The 25,933-nt window shown below is 46.4% G+C and overlaps 1 protein-coding gene across 2 annotated transcripts in view; it reads left to right on the top strand.

Annotated features, from left to right (window-relative positions):
• The window catches only part of ATF6 (activating transcription factor 6), a 72,856-nt gene extending 46,923 nt beyond the window's left edge, over positions 1-25,933 (top strand). For both annotated transcript variants that reach the window (XM_032192508.1, XM_032192507.1), the window contains exons 15-16: positions 11,141-11,225; positions 25,068-25,933. In XM_032192508.1, the coding sequence (XP_032048399.1) occupies positions 11,141-11,225; positions 25,068-25,276 (294 nt within the window). In that variant the 3' untranslated portion in view covers positions 25,277-25,933. The remainder of the gene's footprint in view (positions 1-11,140; positions 11,226-25,067) is intronic.

Here is a 25,933-nt window from a genome sequence, read left to right as displayed (position 1 = left end):
AAGATCCCTGTGGTCGTGCCCTCCTGGGTGCAGGAAGGCTGTCACCAGCACTGGGTGAGGGTGGCTGGAGCATGTCTGGAGGGCTCTACAGACCTCCAAGGATGGAGATCTCACCACACAGTGTTTGAATGCTTTGCTGTCCTTTGAACTTACTAGAATGAGAAAGCAGAGCACAGCTGCGTTAGCAAATGGATTTTGAACCCCAGTGTCATGTAGATCCAGCATTTAGAGAAAGCCTTAGAGAAATTTCCTTCTACTCATCCAAATTCTGTTTCATGGAGAATCTGGTCTAGAGACAGATCAGGTTTTACAGTCTGAACCATCTCGTGATACCGTATCCAAGGAGCATGTCCATAAAACCCACGTTGTTTTTGAGCTTTGGTTGGCTCTCTGCTTTATGTGGCTGGGCTGCAAAGGCAGAGCAGCGGAAAAAAGGTGTTTGTTGGTAATAACATAACCCTCTCTAGTTTGCATCACGTGTGTTCGTTTTGGGCAGTAATTCTGGGAATCCAGAATTTGTCTTCAGTAGGAGACCTGAGGTCTCGCGAGCAAATATAGAAACTTTGGGTTAATGTTTTGTCAGAGAAGCAAAGAATCTGGATTATATCCTTTTTGGTTTTCCTGGACCTTATTCACATGCCCTACCTAAATTACATGTTTTTGCAATTACAGATTGCAGTTGCAAAACTAATAGCCTGCAGATGCTATGCAAAAGCAGAGCTCTGCTGCAGTGAATTAGAGAAGGAGGGGAATATCTTTTTATGGGTAGTAGTAATAAAATAATTAATTCCTTTTGGGTCTTACAGCTTTGTAAAATCTACAAAGATAATTGACAGACTCAACTGGGAAATACAGAACTGCATTCCTGTGCTTATACAGCTAACAAGGGCACAAAATGGCAGAGAAACATCGTTTTTGGATAACTTAGAACTAACTTTTTTTTTTTTTTTTAGCGTTATTATGCTGGGTTGATTGAGAGAGCCTTTAGAAGAAAATCTGATCCTTATCAAACATAAGAAGAGCTCTTCAACTAGTATAAGCTGGGATGGTTTTCGTCTTAGAGAAGCACAGAATGGAGTCAGTCATTCATATGCACGTATATTTTCCAGTTAGTCTTGTACACAGACAATTTCCACAAATAACACACAAATTAATCGAAGCATTTTCAAGTCCTAAGAAATCTCCCGATATGATTTTAACCAAAACTGTTTACTTAAACATAGAATTCTGTTCTTCACATCCTCTTACTTTGCGTTTAGGAATTTTTTTTTAATCTGCTGCCAAACCAAAATTACATCATAGCAAATGCATGCATTGTTCTTTACTTTTGGGCCTTGCAAAGCAGTTCTGCAAAAAAGTTTAATTGGCTGGATTTCTGTCCAGTCTGTCCTGTGCCCTCCTTGTTCACAAGGGCTTGTTTTTTTTCTTTCCTATACCTTTTCTAAGAAAAAAAGTCAAAACTGAAAAAAAAAAAAAAAAGTACATTTATGGTAAAAATAGAGCTTCTGCTAACTGTGATTTCCCAGAGTATTTCATATTCACATAGGAATGCTGATAGTATCTCGTGCCTCCTATTTAGGACGTGTTGCAAGTCAAAAGTGAGATTCAAAAAGCTCACACAGAAACGAGGCAGGTTTGTCTTAGAAGCTACAGAAGGACAGATTCGCAGAGGAATGGGAGGGCTGAGAATAGCTGGTCGTTTGGCAGCTGCTGTCACTGTGTTAACCGGATTAAGACAGATATTTCAGCGGGACGTAAGGTCAGCTGGCCTGGCTTCTGGAATTGTGCTATATTCTGATTCCTGCAGGCAGACAGCAATTCTCTCATGGAAGCCACTAGACAGATTCTACTATTAGACTAATAATTATCAGAATATTTCAATGTTATTTTAAAGCATAATTCCCTCTATTTGGTGGTAGAAGTTTAATAAAGGGATTTTAAGCCATGAAAATAGAAAATAGGAACGTTATATATTTTTATTTCCGCCTTTATGTGACGTCTGCTTTACAGCTACCTTTGGTTTACCTAAGCAATACTTTGTATTATATTCTGTTGTGCATCAGAAAGTTGTTGTGTTGATCTTCTCTAACTTTGCAGGAATACTGGGAGATCTCTTTGCATTTTTATTCTTGCTCTCTCAGTTGTAAAATTGGTCTTCTACCTAAAGGGAACTGAGTAGGGTAACAAATGAGAAAAAGGGCGGGCAGCAGATGAAGCTAGTAGTGCACAGGTTCAAACAAAGGAAAGGAAGTGATTCATATAATAGAGGTAGACTTGTGGAATGCCGTGCCGAAATGTAGATGTGAATTTACATGGATTCGAGGTAAGACTGGGATCGTTCATGTAATAGAAATCTATTAAGAGCTACTAAATATGTGCAAGTTGCATCTTTGTTAGGAAGTCTCTAAAGCAGTCACTGAAAACAGCTAGCAGCTGGAAGGCAGGTAGGGGAAAGTGTCATGTATGTACACACCACCTATTTCCAGCTTAGCAAGATGGCTTTCCACAGAGCCAGAGGAGGACAGCATCAGCTCTCGGGCAGTGATTGAATGCCCAGCCCAGGACAGGCAGAAGGAGGAAACTAGGAACAGCTTCAGCAGCAGGAAGGCATAATTAACTTCAAGTCATTGCGAAACCATGTCCTCTGTCTTTATACCTGGAGAGGTTTTTTGTGCTGAAGAAGAGGCATATGTTGACTGCTGTTATGTCTTGGATCTTCTGGAAGTTGAGAGGTACTTGAGAGGTGATCTGAATAAATGTATAAGCGTGAGATACTTGTAGTCCATTTAAAAATCTAAATTAAACCTTAATTTGCCCTCTGCTTTTTAGGTTCCTTTTGGTCTTTAAGGTGACAAGGCATAAATTCAATCCAAAAGGTGAAAGGACAGAACAAAGTAGTAGCTCTTGCTGTAGTAATGTTTGCTGTCTCCCCTTGTTATCTGCAGAGGGGGGACAGTTTGCAGTAGGTCTCCATATCCTTGTTAGTCTCCATAACCTTTTTAGTTCTTAATTCAGAAGACATCTGTGGCCCCTGTTCCTCTTTAACACTGCACAAACGTTTCGTGCTGACCTTCAAGGCAGAGCCCTGCTCCTGGAAGTGCAGCAGTGCTGCCACTGGAAGAGAGTGGAAGAAACTCCTCAAAATGAGACTTGTAATAGGGTAAATTTTCCATTCCCTTGAGGTCTCTGGGATTTTCACAAGGCTCTGGTTCACAGTGAGATGCTTCCCAGTCAGTTTAGTTTTTGCAGCCCAGGCCCTATCACATCTGGCAGTAACACAGCTGATAATAAAAGGCAGTAAAGACTCCTTCATTAAAGGGTTTCTCATGTGGGAACTAAACTGGATAGCCACCCTCTCTTCTGCGGGGATAGTGACCAGAAGGTATTCCAGATCACCGTTAGGTGGTATTTGTAAAGGATTGTCTGGGAATGTCAGAAAAGTGTAACCTTATTCTACAGGGCTTTTTATTGACCGTGGGATTGAGTTATTTCTGGTAAAATGCTTAAACAAAAAGCATATCTCACCACGTCATGGCTGCTTGCAATGAATAAGCTGTATAAACCACCTGCACATAGAAACACTGGGACTGGAACAGCACCGATGTGAACAGGAGCACTGCTGGCAGACATAAAAGCAGAAAAAGAAGCTCCATTCCCACCACTTCTGGGAGCTTTCCTGTTATGGGACAGTTTCTCTATACCCCCACAACCTCCCAGTCTCAGAATAGAATTTAATCACTTCTACATTTTAAGTCTACGATTATGGTGTGGGGGTTGAATTTTCAGTTACAGACTTAATTCTTTAACATACTGCGAAATCAAACTGTTAATAAGTGCTAGCCAAGCTCAATTTAATATATGGAGAGCCAGCACGCTTTCAAATTAAGTGAAATTGTTATTGTTAAACCCAAAGCAGTAGAGCTGCTGTGGCCTCCCAGGGTGAGCTGTCAAGAACCGGTGCGGAGAGGCTGAGACCTTGTGAATTTTTAGCAGGGTTTTTCTGTGGATTCCTTGCAGTCGTTGTCCCATCGTCCACTCGCTCCCATCCACATCGCTGCATGTCGTGTTTTCTGTAAGGATCCATCCATGATGGGCTTGCTTGGGTTTCTAAGCGTTAAGAAACAAAACACAGACACCCCAACTTTAAAAGCAGTGCAGCTTTCACGGTTTGTGGTATAAGGGGCAAATAATGTGGCTACGTGGTTTGTGTAAAGGTTTTAACTGGTTTTCTCTTTTTTTTAAGCTTCTCTCAAAACCATGCCCATGCTTTTCAGATGTGAGGGTCAGACTGCACCAGTAGGATAGCAGTAGTTTTGGAGGCACCCTCCCTTCTACAGTGACCTCCCCATTTAATGTCCTCTGGTATCAAAAGCAACATTGCAGGAACTGCTGGCATTTTTAGGCAGACCACTGCCGCATCCACTGTGGTGTATCCTCAGGACACCATATGGTTGCCATCACCCAAACAAATCAATAGTGAAATTATACAGCCATTTCCTGTACAAATTTGTAAACTTTCTTACACGTCCTCTTCAGTTGTTCTTCGAACAGACAGAGGAAACCAGAAACAGATATGCCAAGGCCTGATTCTCATTTACACCGTGGGCCTCGTTATGTGCTTGGCACTCTCAGGAACTGCTGAGGAAAATGAGATTCAGCCCTTAGGCCATGGGTAGGCTGCAGGAAGTTCCCTTCTAGAACTTACTGGAAAGGAAGCTCGAGAACAGCTTCCTTTCCCAGAGAGGCTTGCCCTCTTTGGGTTAAGGCTGTGTGGAGAACCAGGTTCCAGCTTCTCAGTTAGGGTTTCCCAGTCAGGACGAGCGTGCCAAGGCCTGTAATGGCGCTCGGTGCCGGTTCGATGGCCTACTTAGGAGATCAGGGCGTAAACGTCACATCTCAGGCAACAGCCAGACAGCCTGAAGCAATTATTCTGAAATTTTCAGAAAGTGTGAAGTCTGTGGTAGATGAAAGCAAAGCTCTCCCAGCAACCCCGCTGTCGGCTCAGGGTTTTAAACACTCCAGCTCCTCAAAGGGCTCGTCCAGGGCTGTCTCAGAGGCTGCACGTAGCTTTTTGGGCCTGTGGAAGCACATTTTAATCTCACAGGCTTTGTGTGGCCAAAACATAGCTCAAAAGAAGTTCCAGTCTCATCTCATTGACCTGAAATCCCTGCAGATGTCAGAACAAAATATGAAAGATGATACATGGATTTCATGCACGGCTTTTGTGGTGAAATAAACACTTGGTTTGTATCTGCTTCATCTTGAGATCACTAGGTGTGGCTGGATAGTTGATAGATAAGCTTTTAAGCTGTCAGGACATGCTGGGCAGTAATAAAAGTAGCATGATTAAAGAAAAATGGTACCCTCAGCAGCTTTGGGGAACCGCCAGCACTTGAGTCGGATGTGGGAAGCTCTGCAGTCCGCATGGGCAGTAGTTGTAACACGGTCTGAGAATCGCCGCTGTGAAGCTTCAGGCTGGAAGAGATTGAGGCAGGATTCCCTGGGAGACCTGTTAGTCATAAACAGATGAACAAATGCCCAGCTACAGTGTTTGTTTACTGTCAAAAATCTTCTAAAGCTGTCTGGACAGAGTACCCTTTGGCATGCCGAGGCGCCTGGCTTTGTTTGCCCTCTCCGCTTTGGCAGTGGCTTTGTCAGTTGCAATAATCGAGCACATTGCTCGTTTCCAAGGCAGTGGTAAAGATCAAACCTCCTCATCCAGGCAAGTTACGAGAACAGCACTTTAAGGTTTTCCTTTGGTATTTTAGGCCAGTCTCTGTGGAGCTTTTATTCCTGTAAAGTAACAAATGTCACTTGTTTTTGAAAACAATGTCATTAGTTCATTGGAGATGGATCTCTAACGGGCTGGGCTCATCTGAACATCTTAGCAAAGTCTTCTAGCAAAGAAGAGAGATGCAAAGATAAGGCCTGTCTTACAGGAGAGGGGTCACGGCTTCCACGTGGAGCACATCTACACTTTGCAGGTTCTGTGTCCAAAACCAGCAGGGAAAGGTCAGAGAACCAATGCTTATACAGGCAGACGTGCTAAAAACACCGTAATAAAGCACATGGGAATCAAGTTGTGTTCAGATTTTTGGGGTAGGTGATGCTTTTGTGCAGGATACTTGAAAAAGCTTTTGAAAAACACTTACCCATACCTAAGCACATCAGCTAAGAAGGTAAGATAACTCTTGGGGAGTTGATTTAACAATAAAATAACATCGAGGTAGCAGGAAACACAGCTCATACTGGGAGTGCAGAGCCTTGGTGATTGGGAAATCTGTTCCTTTGTGTCCCGTGCCACTCGGGTACTCCACAAATGCATGTACCTCTACTCTAAATGTTTCCCACAGCACCGATATTATTTTCCTACATCACAGGCAGGCTGCAAGCATTAATTCATGGTTGTTTCTTTCAGACAAACAGAAATGGGGGAGGAACTCCATAGATTGCCTGTAATTATGTGGCATACAGCTCCCCTGGGAAACGCTTGCTGCTGCGTGCAGCATTGCTGATGGAACATGCATTGCAAAACCCAACCCTAGCACTATTGCCAGTTCTTTACATTTGAAAGCCAAGAGTCCAGCTTTGGAAACGATGATAGCTTAGAAAAAATAAATTAAAAGGTCTTTGGATTAGCATGTTCTTCCTGCATTTAATGAAACTTCCTAGTATGCAGTGACGATGTTTACTCTGTGTTGTGTAACTGTGAGAGTTAGAGATGATTTTTTTTAATGAAGGCTAAGATGCCTGCAAATTGTCATGCACTTCTAGGTAGTAGGTACTTTGAGAAACAAACCACCCATATTACAACTCAGGCTGAAGCTGCAGGCAGGAACAGCCAGTTTGGGAATATTCTAGCACAGTGGATGAAGCTTTCTTTTGCCAGTTGACTGTAGGGTTAAAGATACATGAGGCTCCAAAGCTAAATCCCTGTTAGAGCTTTGACAACATTGATCATATGGAAGAAGCCTTAAAATCTCTATTGCGGTTCCATGTGTTGTTGAGTCCAGAAGCAGATCAGCAGACACTGAAATAGCCAGAAAAGCAAAAAGATTCAGTGAGGATATTCATTTTATAGGGGTACCTAACTTCTTAATGTTTGCAACTCTGGTTAATTATATCCTAATTATATAGTGCCCTCAATGCTTTGTGGTTGCAAGGACTTAATAAATGTGATTGTTATCAGAAGTTTAACAAATAACTTCAGACTTTACCCCCAGGAAAAAAATGTGTTTCTGTATCCCAGCTTAATAAATTAAGGTAATGCATTTGTGGCTGGATTTTTATTATCCATATCTGTATCTGTACATCTCATCTGGCTTCAATATCACCGAACTGTAGAGATGATCAAAAGCAAAATGAGAATGCTGAAGCTTGGGGCTCACTTGAAATATTGTCTTTCCAGGCTGATATTTTTCCAGTCATTATGCCAGCACTTTCAGGTCTGCGTCGTCTATTTAAATTGTCATCTCATCTAAGTGCAAATCTTGGCGCAAGCCAAAGCCATCTGTTGTTGGGTAATAGCTGTGATTTATTTTGCCTCTGGTTGATGTTCATGCTCATGGGCCAGATGCTGACTTGTAGGATTTGCTTTTATTCATTTTCAGTTTTATGCCATGTGTTAATATCACAAACGGTGTTTTAATTTTAGATATTTTTGCCTAGTGTTTAAAATTAGGGATGAGTAATAGCGTCACATTCCCCTGGATGCACGTGGGATGGCACATGGGATGCTATTCAGCTTACTTTGAATAAGATAGGACAGGACAAAATGTTTTACATGTTAGAAATGCATTTGCACTATGTTTCCAAATGTCTCATTTCTTTCTAATCACTTTACACTCATTTATGTTGCATACAAATAATTAGGCATTATTTTCTGTAAAACTTGTGGACTATTTGAAGTCTTCTGGACTCAAGAAAATGTTGTGGGTAGCCAAACTGTAGGCAAAGTATTTATGATATCCTGCATTGTACCTTGCAAGTTAGGACCGGCTGTCAGAGGGACAGTCCTGCTTACTAAAGATAAAGGTGATAGGGAGCTGGATCAATTTTCTTAACTCCAGGTTAAAAAAGAACTAAAAACCTGTCCAGCTCTTTGTAGTAGAGAGGGGCTGTGTTCAACTTCCAGACGATCTGTGCATTTTGGACTTCAGCTCCTGCTAGTAGCTTCGACGTAGCACTGACTGGGTTTTTCTCTGTGTGTCTTCTCCAAAGTTGGTGTTGAAACCCTGAGTTGTGCAGCAACTCCAAAGCGTGTTTGGATACACAAATGTGAGTGGAAATGACTTCATTGTCTCACTGTGTGCTAGGGGAGCAGAAGTCCTTCACACGCTGTTCAAACCGTACCAGTAAGCGTGGTGTAGCAGGTGAGTTGGTAATGCCCTGTGCTGCCTAATTCCAGGAGGCATTTCAGAACCTGGAAGCTAAGGGCAAATAGCTCAGGTGTGGGCCACTCAGCTGAGCCACCTGCACAACTCAGGGTACGAAATGGGGTGACCTTGTTCCCCCCGACTGCTGCCACAGGATCGCACCAGCCCTGCAAAAGGGGCTTGAGCCCGTTCAGTTGCCCGATCAGCAAAAACCAGCTCGATCATTTGGTCATCCTGTTTCACGAACTATGAGAAAGGAGAGCAGGTAGTGGTTATCTGCTGGGTTTCTTGGTTGTAGCTTTTGAAAAATAATTCACAGAAGTGTACAATTAGTTGAGATTACATCTATTCCTGGTATTAAAAACATGGATTCTAGCTGCGGCAGAACTAAGAAAGCTGAATTTTACACCTCATTTTCAGGGCAATGTTCTGAGTAAAGTATTGTTTTCTAGCGGATGTGACCGTCACGACTGGTAAATTGTTTGGCACCACACCAAAGGCTTTTTTCCATTAGATTTATAGCCACTCTTCTGGTGGTCATAGGCTTGTTAGGTTGTCCCTTCACCTTTTCAGTGGAAGAAGACAGAAGCCCAGTTCCCTCTGCCTCTCCATACAGGTTTGTGGGCTCTGGACCTCTCACCAGCTGGGTAGCCTCAGTGGGATTATCAAAACTTTTCTACCTAGGCTTTCAAACTGCTGCTGTGCACTGGAAGATTGGTTTAAAAGGTCTGCCAAGAAGGTAATGATGTAGGAGGAAAATTAGGAGTTCTCCTCATTTTGTTGCTATCTAGTCATTTGGTAACTTTGCCATGACATCGCTGTTTATTTCTGTAGAGTGGCTCTGATTGTAAAGCCTGTGTGTTGCTTCTTAATGGATTTTATACAGACAGTAAATGAAGGTGCCATTAGAAACAAAAGCAAGCCGTGTCAATTAATTTACTGATTTTGAGATATGTTAGCAGAAAATAGTAGCAACTTCTAATAATTCCTCTGTACAGTTCTTGTTTTTTGCCAGGTAATAGTATTATAGACTCTCAGAAGCATTAAAAAATAAATAAAAAAGACAAGGACGACCATTTTTAATATAAAAATATAAAATAGTCCTCAGATCATGACTTTGTCACAAACTGCACTTCTGATGGGCATCTGACCTTCAGGCTGTTCCCTTGAGATGTGGGCCTCATCGAATTTCAGAGCAGTTTTTCAGGGAAAAAACTTAAGTTCGTTGAAAAAAAGTTCGTTGTCTTACTGAATGTTGTCTTAATCTCAGTGGTTCAGGAATGAGATGGGAATTACACATGTAGCCTGAGAACTGTGCTGGAGTGGCTTTATAATTTTGGTACCAAGATGGTTTTAATTATATTCATTTATTGAAGTTGTGTTTTTTTTTTCTTGTCGTCAGTCTTTTTTTTTTTTTTTTTTTTTTGTGGGGAAAAGCAGTGATATTTCTGCAATATCTACAGAATATCTTGAGATATTTAACACCTAACTCTGTGTGTAACTCAGTACCCTGAATTTTAGACATAATAATTGAGCGATTTGATACTAAAATGGGAAAAATATTCTCCTGAAATTAAGGAATTAACAAGTGTGTCCTGAAGGAAGTATAATTCAGGCTACCAAAACCTTATCCAGAAGCATAAGGCGTTTGTGTGCCTGCTCTTAGCCTTACCCAGGGAGCTGAAGAGCTGCTTGTAAGGTGTCTGAGTGCCGCTTTCCTAAAATACCTTGGGAGTTTTACAATTGGGAAAGCACGAAATAAGATCAAAGTTCCAAGCTTCCTTCTGCTTTTTACCCATGTGAGATAGATGCCTGGATCTTGAGGAGTGAAAGGCAGATGTTCCAGGTCTGTTTTTCTGGCAGTTGCAAAAATTTCTTAAGGAGTTTGTCTCCATGTGTTCGACGTGATGGCACCTGCTGGCCTGGTTCTTCTCAGTGACACGGGGTGAATTCGGAGCTGTTGGGGCTGCGAGGGACAAACACGTGGGAAAATAAACCCTTGAATTCATTCTTTGGAGCCTGGGAAAGGCTCTCTTTTCCCAGATGACAGGCTGAGTGATACGAGCTCAGCAACAGCTAGCAAGAGAACTGAGGAAAGGCGGCATTTTTCCTGGCAGGTCAGGTCCACGTCTGGAGCTTCTCCTGCAGACACAGCTGCTGCTGCTGAGAACCCGGGATGGTTTGAACCCTCCTGTCCTACGGCAGCGCCTAGCCACCTCCCAGCTGAAATAAACTCCTAAGGCATAGCTCTGCCATCGGACAGCCTTGGTAGGTTTTGTCAGCAGAGCCCGTATTTCACAGCCCATCACAGCCCTAACTGATAGAGCCCTGCTGCAAGAGGCATGTGGCATGAGCTTGCCATAGATACAGCAAGACGATATTTATATAGAAAGCAGACAGCACTGCCAGTAAAGGCTCCAGTTCAGCAAAGCCCTTAACCACATGTTTAAATATCATTGAAGTCAAGTTCAATTACTTTAATCATATACATAAGTACGCTGTTGAACTAGGGCCTAATAGGAGTTTCCATCTCTCTCCACATGATCAAGGCCTTTTCATATTCTGCTGCATGCGATAGGGATTTCTCCTTGGTTGCACAGCGTGAGCAACTGCTGTGACTTTTGGAAGACTCTCTCAACAATTTGAAATTGCTAAGCTGTCATAAATACTTTTATGTGGAATGCCTGTAACACAGAATGGAAAGGAATTTTCCCAGCTCTGTGCTTCCAGGGTAGATTTAACACATCTTTTCCCCTGTTTTTCAGGACCACCTGTTATTGCCAGCCACCACACACAACAAGACCAGAAGACCAAAGATGTCTATAGTGTTGCCAGCTGTAAACATCAATGGTAAGTGCAAAACATGAAAGAGACTGATAGGAGAATAATTTCAAAGAGATGCCTGACTTGTGTATGGAAACCAAGCTTAGACTAAGCGGCCGCTGTTACAGCTTTGGAAAAGATGTCAAACTGGCACTTGACTAAGTTCTCCCTGGAAAAGGGATACTGGCACATCATCCATGCCTGGCATCCCAGACTGTCACAAGAGGCCTCGTGCATAGAAAACAGAGAAAACAGCTTTGTACTAAAGGCACAGGATTATTAGTGAAAAGAAATGATCTTGGCCTCCGTTTTAGTCCCACGTGAGAGATATGACTTGAACTGTACAAATATGCCATTAATTCATGTGATGAGGAGCTGACAAGTTAAGACAGTGTCACTGTCACAGTCATCAAATGCAGCAGGAACCTTGTGACAGTACAAACTTTGCTTACTGAGTATCTATACACTGCAATGCCTTTGTAATACATGCTTTACAGTACAAGTGAATCATAAACCCAAATGTTTTTGTTAAATTCAAGCGTGCCAAAAACATTGATGACATAAATTTCCATAAACAAACAAACACATCAGTTCGGGCTTGCAACATCTTAATAATTATGTTTTCCCATGCACTACAGTATGGTAAGTCTAGAGTGATAATATATAACCGGCTGTCTTAGGGAAATTTTTATTAGATGTATCAGAATTATTTTTGGCATTCCTCAGTCTGAAACTCCCTTTTCATGTCTGTTACAAAAATCCTTTTCTGGCTGAGCTGAATTATCACATGCAAATGTGAACTTTATCACTTGGAGAATAAACCCGATTTCTAATTTACAAAGTATTTATTCTTAAAATGTTATTGAGTCTGAAGTGGGATAGCTGTTCAGTTATTGGAGTAAATATAATTTGGAAAATGCATGTCAGAGTCCAGTGATAAATCGTACCCTTTATTAAGAATGAAACATTGTGAAATTACAGTTACTGGAGTTTTTTGGGATTTTTCTTCAGAACGTCGGTATAATCCAGGAAATAAAAAATGTCCTGGGACTTCGTAGAGGTGTTGAAATGGATCAGACACGAGGACAGCAATTACGTGAACAATGGCATCAAACACTGCTTCCTCTGTGACACTCGGCCAGGTGTTAGGAAGAAAATTACAAGATACATAAGAGGCAGTGGGTACCTTGGCATAATGTTTAATGTGATAATTAGTAGATTGCTGATAGGAGACTATTCCCTAAAAACTTCTGCCTGGAGACGAACCTGTTCCTCTCCTTTGAGAACATTGCTCCTCCACCCTGTCCTGCCTCTGTGGGGACTGAGTGTGTCCTGAAGAGGCATCTGGAAGTTTGCTGACAGCGAAGCTTTTCTCCAAGCTGTCTGCTCTGCTTTTAAGCCCACCTTAATTCTTTGTCCACCTGCAGAGAATTGGCTGCTGGAAAAGGCTGGGTCTCCCTGCGCGGAACTGTCAAAGCTTTGAGTGAAAGAACTCCTGCCTTTCCTCATGCCTCAGACAGGTCTTTGTGGAAGAAGGGAAACCCTTTTCACTGCCACTGGCAGAGGAGCTGAAGGGAGTACAAGTAGAATGGCCTTTGCTTTGAATCTTTTTCACAGCTACTTCACTTGATTTCTTCGACAGGATCTTAATTTTATCTGAGTACTAACATTTACCCCTAACACTTTACAAACATGAAACAGCTTTACAGTTCATTAGAGGACTTTTTGAACAACTTGGACGGTCTTTTACCAGCAGGGCTGTCATCCTTTTCTGATTGTGTTTTGATCTCTTGAGTGCCCTCTGAGCTCTGCTGGAGACTCTTGAGCTCACTGAGCAGTTCCCAGCAGCAGCAATGGGGAGAGAACAAGTGCGGGCAGAGATTGGGAAATGAAACGAGTTGTCACTCACTGTCTTGTGTGACTCGACGTGGAGGTTAGTGACATAGCTCTGCAAGGTTTGTTTTGACTCTTTTTCACCCGTGTACAAAACAGAATTTGGTTTGTAGTTTGAAAAGTTTTTCGTAATTCTTCTCAGGGGAAAACTTGATGCAAGTCCAGCAGCACTAGTGCTTTTCAGCTGATGGCAGATCTCGAAAGAAAACTTTCTAGTAGACGTGTGTGTGTGTGTGCGTTCAGTACAATGGAAGTTGTAGCTGGAATATTTAAGAGAATATTGTACAAAGCAATAACAGTTATTTATTTTCAAGGCAAAAACTTGGTAAAAACGATTCAGAGTTTTATGTGGTTAAAGGTGGCCGTTGCCTTTTAAATACACCCTATGTGCTCTGTCTCTTGTTCAGCCTGAATTGCCCAATGCCTCTCTGCGAGCACCAGTAGCCAGCACAGCCTCCACTGAGGGCGTGTGTGCCGGTGCCTGAAAGTGTGTTAACTCTGAAATATATTTAAGTATTAAGGTGTTGCTTTTCTTTTTCTTTTTCTTTTTTTTTTTTTTTTTAGTAGACAACAACTGTGTTGGTGCATGTTAATCCCTCCTCTCTCACCGATTGGTTTCTCCCCACCCTGTTCCAGCCTCCCTTCCATGCTCACCAGGCCACTCCTGCAATTCACAGCCAGTGCTTGCTATCAGCTTCTGCGTTGCTGCCTCCCCAGCTGCTCTCATTGTGCTTTACCCTTGTCCCACTTCCCTGCTGGCTGCTATCACTCAGCCCAACTCTCCCCTCGGTCCCTGCAGCCAGCTGAGCCCACGTCTTGACCTCCCTCTGCCCAACGACGAAGCCCCAGCATTTCTGGACACAAGTAGTAGTCAAAAACAATCTTTCTGATGGGACCTAAGTAACCCGGGCTTGATAAGCCTGGAGGGAAAAAAAGCAGAGTTGTGTAGCCCTAGTCCCACCGTGCGTGGTTCTGGGAGTACCACTGGTATGACTTTGCTGAGAAGTTATTCCAAGAAGAAATATCTGACAGTTTCTCATGGGAATGAAAGCCAACTGCAATTTACAGTTAAACTTCAGCTTTTGTTTTTGAGCAAGTCATGTTTGTTATGCTGGATTGCAGCTATTATTTTAGAAATCTAACTATGCACTTGAGACCAGTTAAGTCTCCAGTAGATTTCATTCCTAAATTTGCTTTTATTGTAATTCAGAGTCGTGTTGGCTCATTACACCAGTTCCAAATTGACGTATAGGCGGTGCCTTGCTTGAAGTTTAACTGAAAACATTTGCCATTAGTCTTGTATTTATTTAACTGCTGTAAAAAATGCAGTGGGTTATAACATGGGTCTTTGGATCAAAATAACCTATAGAGAGCAGCACAGCTGAGCCACTCTTCCGACCCCAAGCACGGGCCTTTTGTCTCTGCAGGACGTCCGCAGCTCTGCAGCGCAGCGCACACTACCAGTAGTCCTCTCCATGCAGCGTGCAAAAGAGAGAACATCTGTACAGCCACTCCTTGTAGGAGACAGCAGTCAGAATTCAGCTGAAGAAGACACTTTGGTTAATGTATTTTTCCCCAGGCAAACGCTGGTGTTGCAGATGTTGGAAGAAGCAGAGCTAGTGCCTTGGACTTTCTGCTAGTTACAAGCACAAGTGTTGTTAGTGCCAGCATCAGGCCATTTACCACGTGGAAACCAACCAGCTGAGTACTAAGCTGCAGGTTTCCTGTTGATTTCACGTAAGGGCTAATGTACGGTCTTCACATCGTGCAGATTTGGGATCCTTCGTGGTCTGGAGGTGAAGGCTGCACATCCTCTTCCTAGAACCCCCTGGATATCCTGTACTATGTCAACGTGTCCTTTGGCATTAGTCTCTCCCCTTCCCCTTGCTCCCAATACATAAGTGTAGAAGTCAGGGCCAGCGGTTGTTTACATGGAGGCTGATTCATGGGGATCAGTTCAGCTGCTGGTACGTGGAATAAGTTACCAGAGTTGGTTACTGAGTCCTGAGTATCCGTCGATCCAAGAGAGAGCTGCTGCAAGGAGAGCATTAACAGCAAGGCTGTTGAAAGCAGGGGAGTTTATCAGTTGCCTAGCAATAAGCAAGTACATGTCCAGCCAGCAGACAAGTTCCTCACCTTATTTTCTGAGAACTGACAGCCATGAGCAGAGTTTTTTGAATTTTCTGCAGATATTCTGGATAGGTCCGAGGTCTGATGTCACACAATGGGACTTGTCTTCAGCCTGCCTTTGTTATACTTGTTTGTGTGCCTGATCTTCTGTAATGTGTGTGTTCCTGGATGGAGTTAGCCTAAGAGCTGCTTTTTGTGATGAAGCACAACAGCCAAAGAGGCTCTTAGAGGTAAAAATCTACCGAGCGGAATGGAGAGCTTTGCAAAGTCCATATGCTCGGTTGCGTTGGCCAGCTCCTGCTCGCAGCTATTTCCCTCGGCCTTCCTTTCCAGCAATTCTCACCCTACTGATGTAACAGACTTCAAAAGTGCTCTGAAATAATCCACGTTTCAATTAAAATGGCTAATAACAAATACAGTGGGAAGGCTTTTTGATCAAAACCAGAGAGCTTGCTGCCATCAAGTAGCACGGATATTTGCACGCAGCTACAAAGGACGCTCTTTCAACTGACAGCCACGTGCAACAGCCCCTTGCAGATGTCCAAGGCTGGTAGCAAACTCTGTGAAAAATCCATAAGGCAAACAGAACCCACACAGGCTGAGAAGGAAGATAAAAAACAAAATCGAGTTGGGAAATGGCAATGTTCTATAAGTTCTCATGTCTCGGGGTTAAAAAAATAGTCTCCAACTTCCTCTGCCTTCAGGGTCAAGCAAACAAAAGATGTCATTTCCCTCTTGCAGGAGAAGGAGCAGAATTCCCAGTCACTGAGCAAGGAAGGTCTAAAACAATACATTTACGGGTGGCTGACTTTCCTTTGCTGCTTCACAGTTCAGGTAGCCTTCTGTCTCTAGGTGTTGTCAGTTCCTTCTTCGTGCTTAGCAGCCAGATGTTAATCCCTGTGGCTCCCTCTCATGGTTGCTGTGCTTGGCCCCAGACTGGGAAGCTCGTGCCAGGCTAGTAGGTACAGAGAGAGGGCTCATCTCTGGGCTGCACAAGCATGATCTGCAGAGAGCTTTCCCTTGCTGAATCTGCTTTTATGGCTGGATTTAGCAGAAAGCACTGAGAAATCAGCATAGCCTTATAAGCTATAGTGTATGGGAAGAGGGTCTGGAAGTTGTGCAGGCAGGATTACAATCTATGAGACGAAGGTAGGGTGACTGCTAGCGTTTTTTTCAGAAGGTCACTGAGAATCCTATAAAGCAGCAAGGCTTCTCAGTCAGGATATAGAATAGTGTATCTGAACATGTCTCCGTGCTGTAAGTCTACAAACCATTTTCAAAATTTGTCCATTTGAGGAGCACAAGGAGTTTGGTGAAGCCAGACCAGGACAAACACAAGCCGAAGCTCGCTCTTGGCTAGGACTCTCTGCAGCAGCTGATTTTGGTGCCTGGACTGTGACATGGAGAGTCTGCTGTGCTGGTGTGCAGTCAGACAAGCAGCGTGTTGGGTTACCGTGGTCCTGCTGTAGTAGCGGCGGTTTGCTGGTGTCACAGATGTGCTTCACCCCTTGAGCTCATCTGAAATTCTGCTCCAGAGGTCAGGGCCGAAAGCTTGGCAGGACAGGCTTTGTCAAGGAACTCTAACCACAGCTTTTAGTCAGATTGTAAGATGTTGCTGTTCTCACTGCTTTTCTCTTTTCAAAGTGATGTGAAATTGCTGCTTACCAGAGCAGAATAACCCCCCTCATCTTCCCTGTTTCCATGAACATAAAACTGATCACTGCCTAGATTCAGCTTGAATCACAAGTTTTTGCTAAGTTTTGTTCTTTGAGAGATTTTGCAGTCCCCACCACTTTTCTGCTAATGCGCGTTGTCCTTGACAGGAAGGAGAAGATTAAATTAGTCAAAGAAGTATGACAGAAATCATTCAAATATTCTGCATGCAGAAGAAAAGGAATCCGTGTCATTTGAGTTCATGTTTAGTTAGTTAGACAGGAAACGATCAAGAAATGAAATCATAAAGGCTTATTCCCCTGTGACTTTTCATAATGGTCTGTTTACCTAAACTGCTAAATAAGTAACCTATTTTTAAGTATTCAAAAGAACAGGAAGATGAGTTCAGAGGATCTTCTGTGTCTTTTTGCCCCTTCGTTAACGGGAAAATCTCTTGAGTTTTGTGTGATATAGCTGGCTAAGGCCCCAGTGTGACTGGTCTTCCCTGCACAGACAGGATAAATGCTACAGATGGCATTTTCTTGGGAACATGTTGTCCAAGAAGTGGTAAAGAATGAGTCACAAATTAATTGGGCTTCAGATTTACTATTTCAAGTGCCAGCGTAGAGTTCCTACACCAGATTGTTTTTCCATATAAAAGCCATGCTATATAAAATTCACAGCGTGGAAGAAAAAAGGAACCCATGCCATGAGCTGCCGGTACGGAGCCGCAGGAGCCAGGTTGAGTTTGGAGCTGAGCTGCAGAGAGCCTATCTCCTAGATACCCATTAAAGCTGGATGCTGATTCTGCCGTGTAGGTAACGCTCACCCACCAAGCTTCACAGTCAGCACCGTGCCGAGAGCTGTGCTGCAAAGCAAAAAAGGAAATTTCAATCCTGGTCAGTGAGATTGCACTCTCCGTCTCAGCTGGTTTGAGCTGTGTTTGTGCGGCACGTCGTAACTCCAGCTGATCTGCCCTAATACATTTTCAAGTGTTGTAAATTGAAGATTACATAATTCCTCGTCGTGTTAATTTAGAGGTGGCAAATACAGTTTTATGTTTGTGATACATAGGCCGGCCCTGGTTACTGGTAGCTCTTTATTTCTGCCATGATCTGAAACATAATTATACGTAATGAGCTCACCCTGTAAAAACATAAAGAGCTGAAACGGGGCTGGTAGATGAGGTCCACATTTATGAGTTCTGTCTTGAGAACATCACTGGGGTAAACCTAGAGATCAGTAAAAACACAGCAGTCCAAGACAGTCTTTTCTGTGTTTTGATTGCAGTCTCTTAGGAGACTGCAGCCAGCTGGGCCAGCAGGACTCTGCCTTGTTCTCTTACCCCAGTCCCAGTCTTCCACACTGCAGCTTTCCTAGCCCACTTCATCCGGTCGCCGTACCTCTAGCACTTGGTGCTGGCCTCCTGGTGTGAGCCAACGTCAGCGTTGCTGCAGGAAAGCATTTGAAAAATACCTCCTGAGCACCTGAAGGAGTTTTGCAATTTCAGTCATGTTTTAGCGCTTGTGTCTTAAAGCTGGACATCTCCTGCTGATGTAGCTGCAAGGCAGAAGTCTTTGAAGCAGACTTAGCATTTTTATTAGTGTGCATTGTTCAGGGAGGCACTCGGCAGCACGTGTGCAATTCGTATTTATTTTTAATTAACTGGCAAATCTATTGTAGCAGAGAAGTTCCCGTGGAGGAAAGTGCTTGCCCCATGCAGACAGAAGCTTCGAGGAGGTGGTATTAAAAACACGCTTCTACAAGCAAGGGCTGATCACAGTATCTAAATAAATGAGGTAATTTTATGTATCCAAGTGAGACAGGTGGAAAATTCAGCTCATTATCTGGATAACATCCAACCTGTAAAGACATTTGAACTGGGAGTGCGTACAGGCTCTCACCAGCCTTCACTCTTAAATCAGGGAGACACTTTAACACCAGGGTACAGATGACACTGGGTGACAGAAAAGGTCCGTGTCAGTGAACAAGTGATGGCTGCCTCCTGGAAAAGCAAATGAAGTCGACTAATTAAGTTAATTTTATCAGTAAGTGCCTGCAAATTGAAATGGTGAAGTAGATACTACAGTACGACTTCAGAGGTTAAGGGCTACGTAAGAATGGGAAAACATTAAAGGAAAACAATAGGGTAAAATGCTGGCGAGTGGTCTGGAGAATGATTAAAGACAGTGCAAAAGGACCTTTAAAAGGACCCTAGAAAATCCAGCAGGCTTAAATAATACATTAAAGTAGATTCTTAGAAGTAAGAAGAGCTCTCTTGAACAATAGACACTGTGACCAAATGAGGGAATTAGGAAAAGCACACGATTTCTGGCAGACTTAGCATCAAGCCGTAAGAAGCCCAGCCAAAAATGATACTGAGGAACAACTCGCTTAAGGCATAAAAAAAGAATAAAAACAACTTTTCAGAGGAAGCCTGCCAGGGAATCTGTAGTGCCTGCAGAGGACCAAGGTGTAAAAGAGCACTTGAAGCATTCTTGTGTCTGAGGATATATAAACATGGGGATGGCAAGTGACAAGTGGCATCAGGAACTGTTAACAATCAGGTCTCACATTAGCACGGGTTGGCTGAACCTGTTGGAGCTGAGCACGCGTGGGTACCTTGGGCTGGGAAGGGAGAGCAGAGCTCCTGCAGAGCCAAGGGTGCTCTGCTGGGGGCCTCAGCGGCAGCGATTTCGAGGATAAGGCAGCCTCCTCGGTGCAATAACAGGTTTGGTTTTTGAGAAAACTTGTGAAATGGTAGCTCTGCAGACACTCTGCAAAGAAAGTGAGGTTTTGTGAGGGAAGGGGAAGGCTGGCGTGTAGGTTAGCGTCTCCCTAAGAGCTGTAAGTGAAAGGTGGAAGCAGCTGGCCTGGCTTCGTGTGCCAGGGGTGCCAACAGCCGGGGCTCACTGCAGCGCAGCTCCTCAGAGGGTGGAAGGTCTCAGAAGAGAGTGGGACTCGTTTCAGCAGGTGTGAAAAAAATGAAAAAAAAAACAACAAAACAACACGAAAACATGGAAAGAGTGTTCCTGCCCAAACCTACAGTGCTGGGTTCTGCCCGAGCTGTTCCTGCTCACTGGGGACCATTCCCTGAAGCTCCAGCTTAGCCAAGGAAGAAGAGCAGTGTAACTTATCACTGCTGAATTGGAAAGAGATGGCTGAGAGAAGAGCCAGAACAGAACCTAAAGAACCATGAATGCCGTGGGTCAGGTGGCGAGGAAGCAGCAATTTGCTCTTTATTCTACCCCAAAATCACGTACTTGCCCTGACCTGGTGCCCATGCCTCTCGGTCCCGTCCTGCTGCGCTCGGAGCAGCCCCCTGCTTGCTGCCCCCGACAAGCTCCCAGCCCTTGTTCGTGAACAAAGCCTGCGGAGGAATTCCTTTTTAGGCTACTCTGCTGTGTACAGCTATTTGTCTTGTGCGTGGGTCTGTCTGGTTTTGCAGACTCTGCAGATTTGTTTACACGTGGTGCCTCCCGAGCAGCCATGGGATGGTTCTGCCGAGCGGAGTTGCTCTCCCCAGCCTCTTTCCTTTCTTGTGCTCCCAAGAGAGCTTTCTGTGAAGGAAAACTCCTCTGTGCCTTGCCTTTGTTTTCTTCTTTTTTTTTTTTTTCCCTTTTCCCTCCTTCTTTGCAGTTAGCATTGCCTAAGCGGGCTGGGTTTCAAATCTGGCCATCCTGCCAGCAAGAGGCATGCCCACAGCCAGTGCTGTCACCAGTGTCTCTGTATTGCCAAGAAATGCTCTACCTGAGGGAGCTTTAAATGCTGTGCCTGCGAGGATCAGCACCACTGATTCTCATCTCTTCTTGAGAGGCCCTCGGCTCCCTGCCCAAACCAACGGCAAGCCCAATTTACCCAAACTGGGCCCTCTCTGGCCATGCCCAGCATCCTCTTGCAGAGGCAACAGCGATGCTGCAGCATGAAAGATGTGACAGGGAGGTAGGAGACCAGCTGGGAGGGGTTTCCATGGGAAGACCTGCAGAGCAGAAACACCCAGGATCTCATCTAACCCACCCCAGGGTCTGGGGGCAGCAGGGTCCACAGAGACAAGGCTCTTGCGACTGGTTTGCTTGGAAATAGTTGGAGGCAGAAAGTTGATTTAAGAAAAAAAAAAAAAATGACTTGGGTCACAATCTAACTTTCTCCCTTGCCTCAAGTAATCCCGTGTAACAAGCAAATCTGTAAATATTTTAGAAACCCTGCTGCGTTGTTGCAATGAGTGTATTTTTAGTCTCGGTAGCTTTTACAGCAACGCTGCTGCATTTCGATACTTATTTGGTAGTGCACACCAAGCCTTCAGACGGAAACGTTGTCCAGATGTGGCGGACAGTCGGCACCGCTCCATGGAGGGGATGGAAGGTCGCAGCAGTGACGGGGCGGAGAAAGCCCCCTGAAGATTGTTTGGGGACAGCTGAAGCACTTCAGCAGCCCAGCCCCGGAGCTGCATGCAGCTGGTGCCCTTCTCTTTGGCTTTCTCAGCTCTGCACTGCCCTAAAATAATCTCTGTTTCGGGCCGGGACAGGTTGCAGTGTGAATTGTTTTGGTGGTTTGGTGCTAAATCATTCTTCAAGCCAAACTTCATCGTTGTCAGCGTCGCACAGCTAGCGCAAAGCAACCACCAACACCTCTGATGGCTGTGTGAAGGCTGGCTGGGTTCCTGCTGCTGTGATAGATGGGACTGCTGAAGGGGCTGGAGGTGCAAATTAACACCGACACGGACCCTGTGGGGAATCTGATGTGGCAAAGCGAGCCCTCTTGTTAGAAGGAAACGTGGAAAACACAAAGGGTGGGAGCGTGTGTGCAGCAAAGGTGCCTTTAAAAGAGTTGGTGGTTGTGTGATACCTTATGGAGAGAGGCTTCCATGGCGTTTGGCATCAAATAAAGGAGTTGTGTGGGTCCTGGGGCTGACTGAAAAGCTCCCTTCAGGGAGAAGGAGGACTCTGTCCTCTTGCCCTTTCTCACACGCCTTTTGAAAATCCGGTGCTCCAAAGGTTAAGACAAACTTCCACCTTCTCCAGTAATTGGTAGCAGTAGCTATAACCCTCGGCTTTGTTTGCTGGACATTTTTACTTTGGGCTGCTGACTTTGTCTTTCATCAGCTGGCACTCGCAGCCTGTTTGCTTGTCGGAGGAGCCGCGGCGAGCCCTGGAGAGCAGCGCTGGGGGCTTGGCGCTGTGCTGCCCGGCCCCGGCTCAGCGCTGGGAGCTGGGTCCAGCCCAGGCCAGCACGCCTCTCCGGGAAGGTGCAGGCAGGGAACTGCAGTGCTTGGCACAGCTACCTTGCTCGTATTTTGAAACAGCCTCCACGAAGCACGGCCTGAGAGCTGTTCGCAATTAATAACCAGCACTCTTGGCCTGCAAAGGGGAGCGTCTGAAGCCCAACTGGGAGCTTTGTTCTGACACCGCGCAGTGCGAAAGGCTGTACGTCCTGGGCTTCACGGAGGAGCAATAAACCTATTTATAAACCCCGACACCTCTCCGGGACAGCCGTTCCCTTTTCACTTGTGTAATCCCACAGAACACCACTCGTAGGTAACGCGAGAGCCGTCAGAAGTGGCTCCGTGCGAGCAGCCCCGCGGGGCACACAGGGGCAGTGCTGGCCTGCAGCCGGGTCAGTCCTCCCAGCACCGACCCCAGCTCCCTGCAGGAGGTTCGATGGGTGCCACGTTAGAAACCTGGGCAAGGGTAAGGCTGTTTTTCTCGCAGTGGAGCTGACGATTTCGAGGCCTGTTGTGCTGCTGGCCTGCGCCCAGCCAGCCTCCGCGGCCCTCCAGCTTTTTCTGCAGTGCTCCTGCCCGGCCCCCTTCGTACTCGTGTTCTGAGTCCTCCCGAGCGTTGTGCTTCGCTCTCGCCTTTGCTGAAACGCATCCTGAGGATTTTGGACGGCCCCTCTCTTTTAGTGAAGCTGTAGCCTAATCCAGTCCTCCAAGGTGCTTGAAAGCTCTCCAGCGTAGCATCTTCCAGAAACCCTGTAAGTACGCTCTCCAGTCCTCATCCAGACCATGAAACAATGCCGTGGGCTCGAGCTCAGGCCGGAGCCATGAGGAATTGTTTCTGAGCTGCCTCCCCTCTGCTCAGCGAGTATCGGAGCAGTGCCAGCCTTCAGCACCCAGAGGTGGAGGAGCTCTGCCCTTCCCGTGCCCATTCACACACATTTTGGGGCTGGATTTTGTCACGGGGGGAGCTTTTGTCAAAGCCAGGGCAGCGGGAGGCTGGAGGAGCCCGTTCCCATGCTCTCGGCTGCCACCCACACAGAGCACGGCTCCCTCGCTCACGTCGCTGCTCTCTGGGGTGTTATTATTCCGGCTTGTGCAGTGCCAGGGAGCCTGGTGGTAACCCACGGGGCTGGCTGCTGCAGGCGAATGCAGGGTCCCCTTACTGCCTCGGGGAGCTTCCCGAGGGGTTTTCCTGGCCCTGGCTGCCCGCCCAGCCCATCTCATCCACTTGTGGCTTTGGAGCAGATTTTCTCTCAGGGCTGGGCTCCTTTTCAGCCATCGCCTCCACAGCAGGAGAGCTGAGGAGCTGTGTTTTCAGGGAGCGGATCTGTTCCTGCTAGCTGTCCCCAGCCCAAAGGCTGGGCTCTCCGGCTCCCTCAGCCTTTCCTCCTGCTCCCCACTGCGCAGCACCATCCCAGCCCCTCTGCATCCCGCGAGCTGTCTGCTGGCAACCAAAGGGCAAGAGACAGGGTGACACGGAGACACTGGCCTCAGACAGAGCCCCACACAGGGCTCCGAACGCTGTGGACAAGCTTCCACAGCACAGCCACGGCCGTCGGTGCCCAGCACGGCTGCTCCTGGCCCCAGTGGCTCGGTGGCACGTCGAGCTGTCTGCGGTGCATTCCTGCAGGTGGGAGCTTTGATTTCCCAGCCCCCTTTCGCAAGGGTCTGCTCCTGCTTTTCATTACTGCACCAGACATATTCCATCTAATGGCTTCTGCAGGTGGCGCAGGGTGCAAGAGGGTCCGGCCGCGGTTGTCAGCTGTCATCCAGAATCAGAGCTAATCCAGGAAAACAGTAAAAATTAGCAATGTATATTGCATTCCTGCAGTCCATACGCTTTCCATTAGGTGATCCTCCATCCTCCTCAGCACAGAAAGAAAACCCTGCCGATGGCAGTCAGCAGTTCTCACTCGGGAAAGCGAGGATTGGCCGTGCCTGGAAACCTGATCTCGGCTCTCGCATTCCTGGGCTCGCTGTCTGTGCAGGGATCGTCTCCCACCTTCCCGGCCGGGCAGCAGATGCTGGCCATGTGCACTGCTGGGCCTCCGCCTGCAAGCCCAGCAGCTTCTGCAGCAGCAGACGTGCCCAGCCTGAGGCCATGCACAAACCTCTGCAAGCCGAGCTCCCTTCCCCTCCTGGAAACATCTCTGGGCTTCTCCCAGGGAGACGGGCTCCTGGGCAGCCTCGGCTCCTCGCTGCCATCACTGCCACATTCATTGAGTGCTTGCAGCTTGTGGCTTCTGTGTCTTGCCACCAGCTGAGCTCTCAGGGCAGAGGAAACCATCACTGTCTCCTTCTCAGCTCTTTCTCTCAAACATTTTTCCCAAAGGCACGTCTCCGTGGTTGTGCCCATCGTGGGCTGCTTGGTCACGGCTTCCCGGTCAGCAGCACCGCGGTGTCATGCGAGCACAGCAGCCAGCTCAGCCCGTTAATGAGGCACAGTTAATTGTTTTGAGAGTTCACGTTTTTAACTTTGAAAAATAATAAATTCCTCTAGATCCTCAGTATCAGGAGGGTTACAGGATTCTTAAGCCAGTAAAAGAAAGTGAAAACACTCAGCTTTCTGAGCTCTGCCCTGTCTTTAACCAGCTGTGTGCTTTAGTAGCTCAAGAACAACTCTGCAGGAATAAATGTTAGACACTGCAAATGCCATTCGTGATTAAGTGCAGATGAAGAAGTGGAAAAGAAAAGATGTAACATTATTTTCTACACGTGAGTGCAGATGCTAAGCGTGGGCTGGGCCTTTGGAGTGTCAGCAGCAGGCCGGGGCTGTGCCGTGCACAGTAGATCTCCACGTGTGACCCTACAAAAGGCTTCCCATCCCCCCCGCCTTGCTCCAGCTCTGCCTCTGCCTTCAGCCGAAGCCAGTCCAACCCAGAAAAGTGTCCGGAAAGCTCTGCTTTGTGATGCCCTTGTGTCACGAGGTTGCACGGCTGACTCTGACTTCTCCTTTTTTTTTTTTTTTTTTGCAGAGAACGTGATCAACGGGCAGGACTACGAAGTGATGATGCAGATCGACTGCGAGGTGATGGACACCAGGATCCTCCACATCAAAAGCTCATCCGTCCCTCCCTACCTCCGCGAGCAGCGCAGGAATCACACCAACACCTTCTACAGCTCGTCCCCCTCCGTCTCAGAGACGCCCCACGCCCTCAGGGCAATCGTCAAGTCCCTGCAGTAGCCCCTGCACAGCCCCTGCACCCTGCCTGACGACGCCGGCAGGTCCCTGGGGCTCCGGGCACAGCGAGGGCAGCTGAGAGCCCATTCCTGTGCCTCACCCTGCCACGCGGCCGCGTCCTGTCCTAACCCAGGGACTGCAGAGCTCTGCCAGCTGGGGACAGGCCTGGGGGACCCACACAAGTGATGCCCCGTGCCCGAGGCGTGGGTGATGCGCTGCCGCAGTCCTGGTGTCCGGCATCAGCAGCTGGTGCCCCGCACTGGCAAAGGGAGCACTGCCCGTCCTTGCTGCTTATGCACTGCCCAAAATTGGTGGTTTTTTTTTGGTTTCGTCACCTGCCCCAAACCCTTCCCCACGCAGCCTCCCTCACCGGGGAAACTGGGGGCTGCTGCCTGGGGCAGCCAAGGCACTACAAGCAGAACGAGCTGCACGGCCACCAGGCGTGCCCCGAGGGCTCCGTGCAGCCCGGCCACCCGTGGAGCTGCTCAAACAGCGTCCTGCTGCCGGGGTCACCCCGCGGTGGGTTTGTGCCCACCGAGCGGGGTGCCCGGGCGCGCAGCCTCACCTGCGTGCGCCCTGCGGGGTGGCAAAAAGCTGGGGCTTGGCCTGAAGGTGGTGGATTAGTGCAGCGTAACCATCACTAAAGATTGTATTTCTTTA

This window comes from Aythya fuligula, chromosome 8 (assembly GCF_009819795.1).
Source record: "Aythya fuligula isolate bAytFul2 chromosome 8, bAytFul2.pri, whole genome shotgun sequence".
Taxonomy (NCBI): Eukaryota; Metazoa; Chordata; class Aves; order Anseriformes; family Anatidae; genus Aythya; species Aythya fuligula.
The sequence above is the reverse complement of the archived record's forward strand: the minus strand, read 5'-3'. Positions and strand labels throughout refer to the sequence as shown.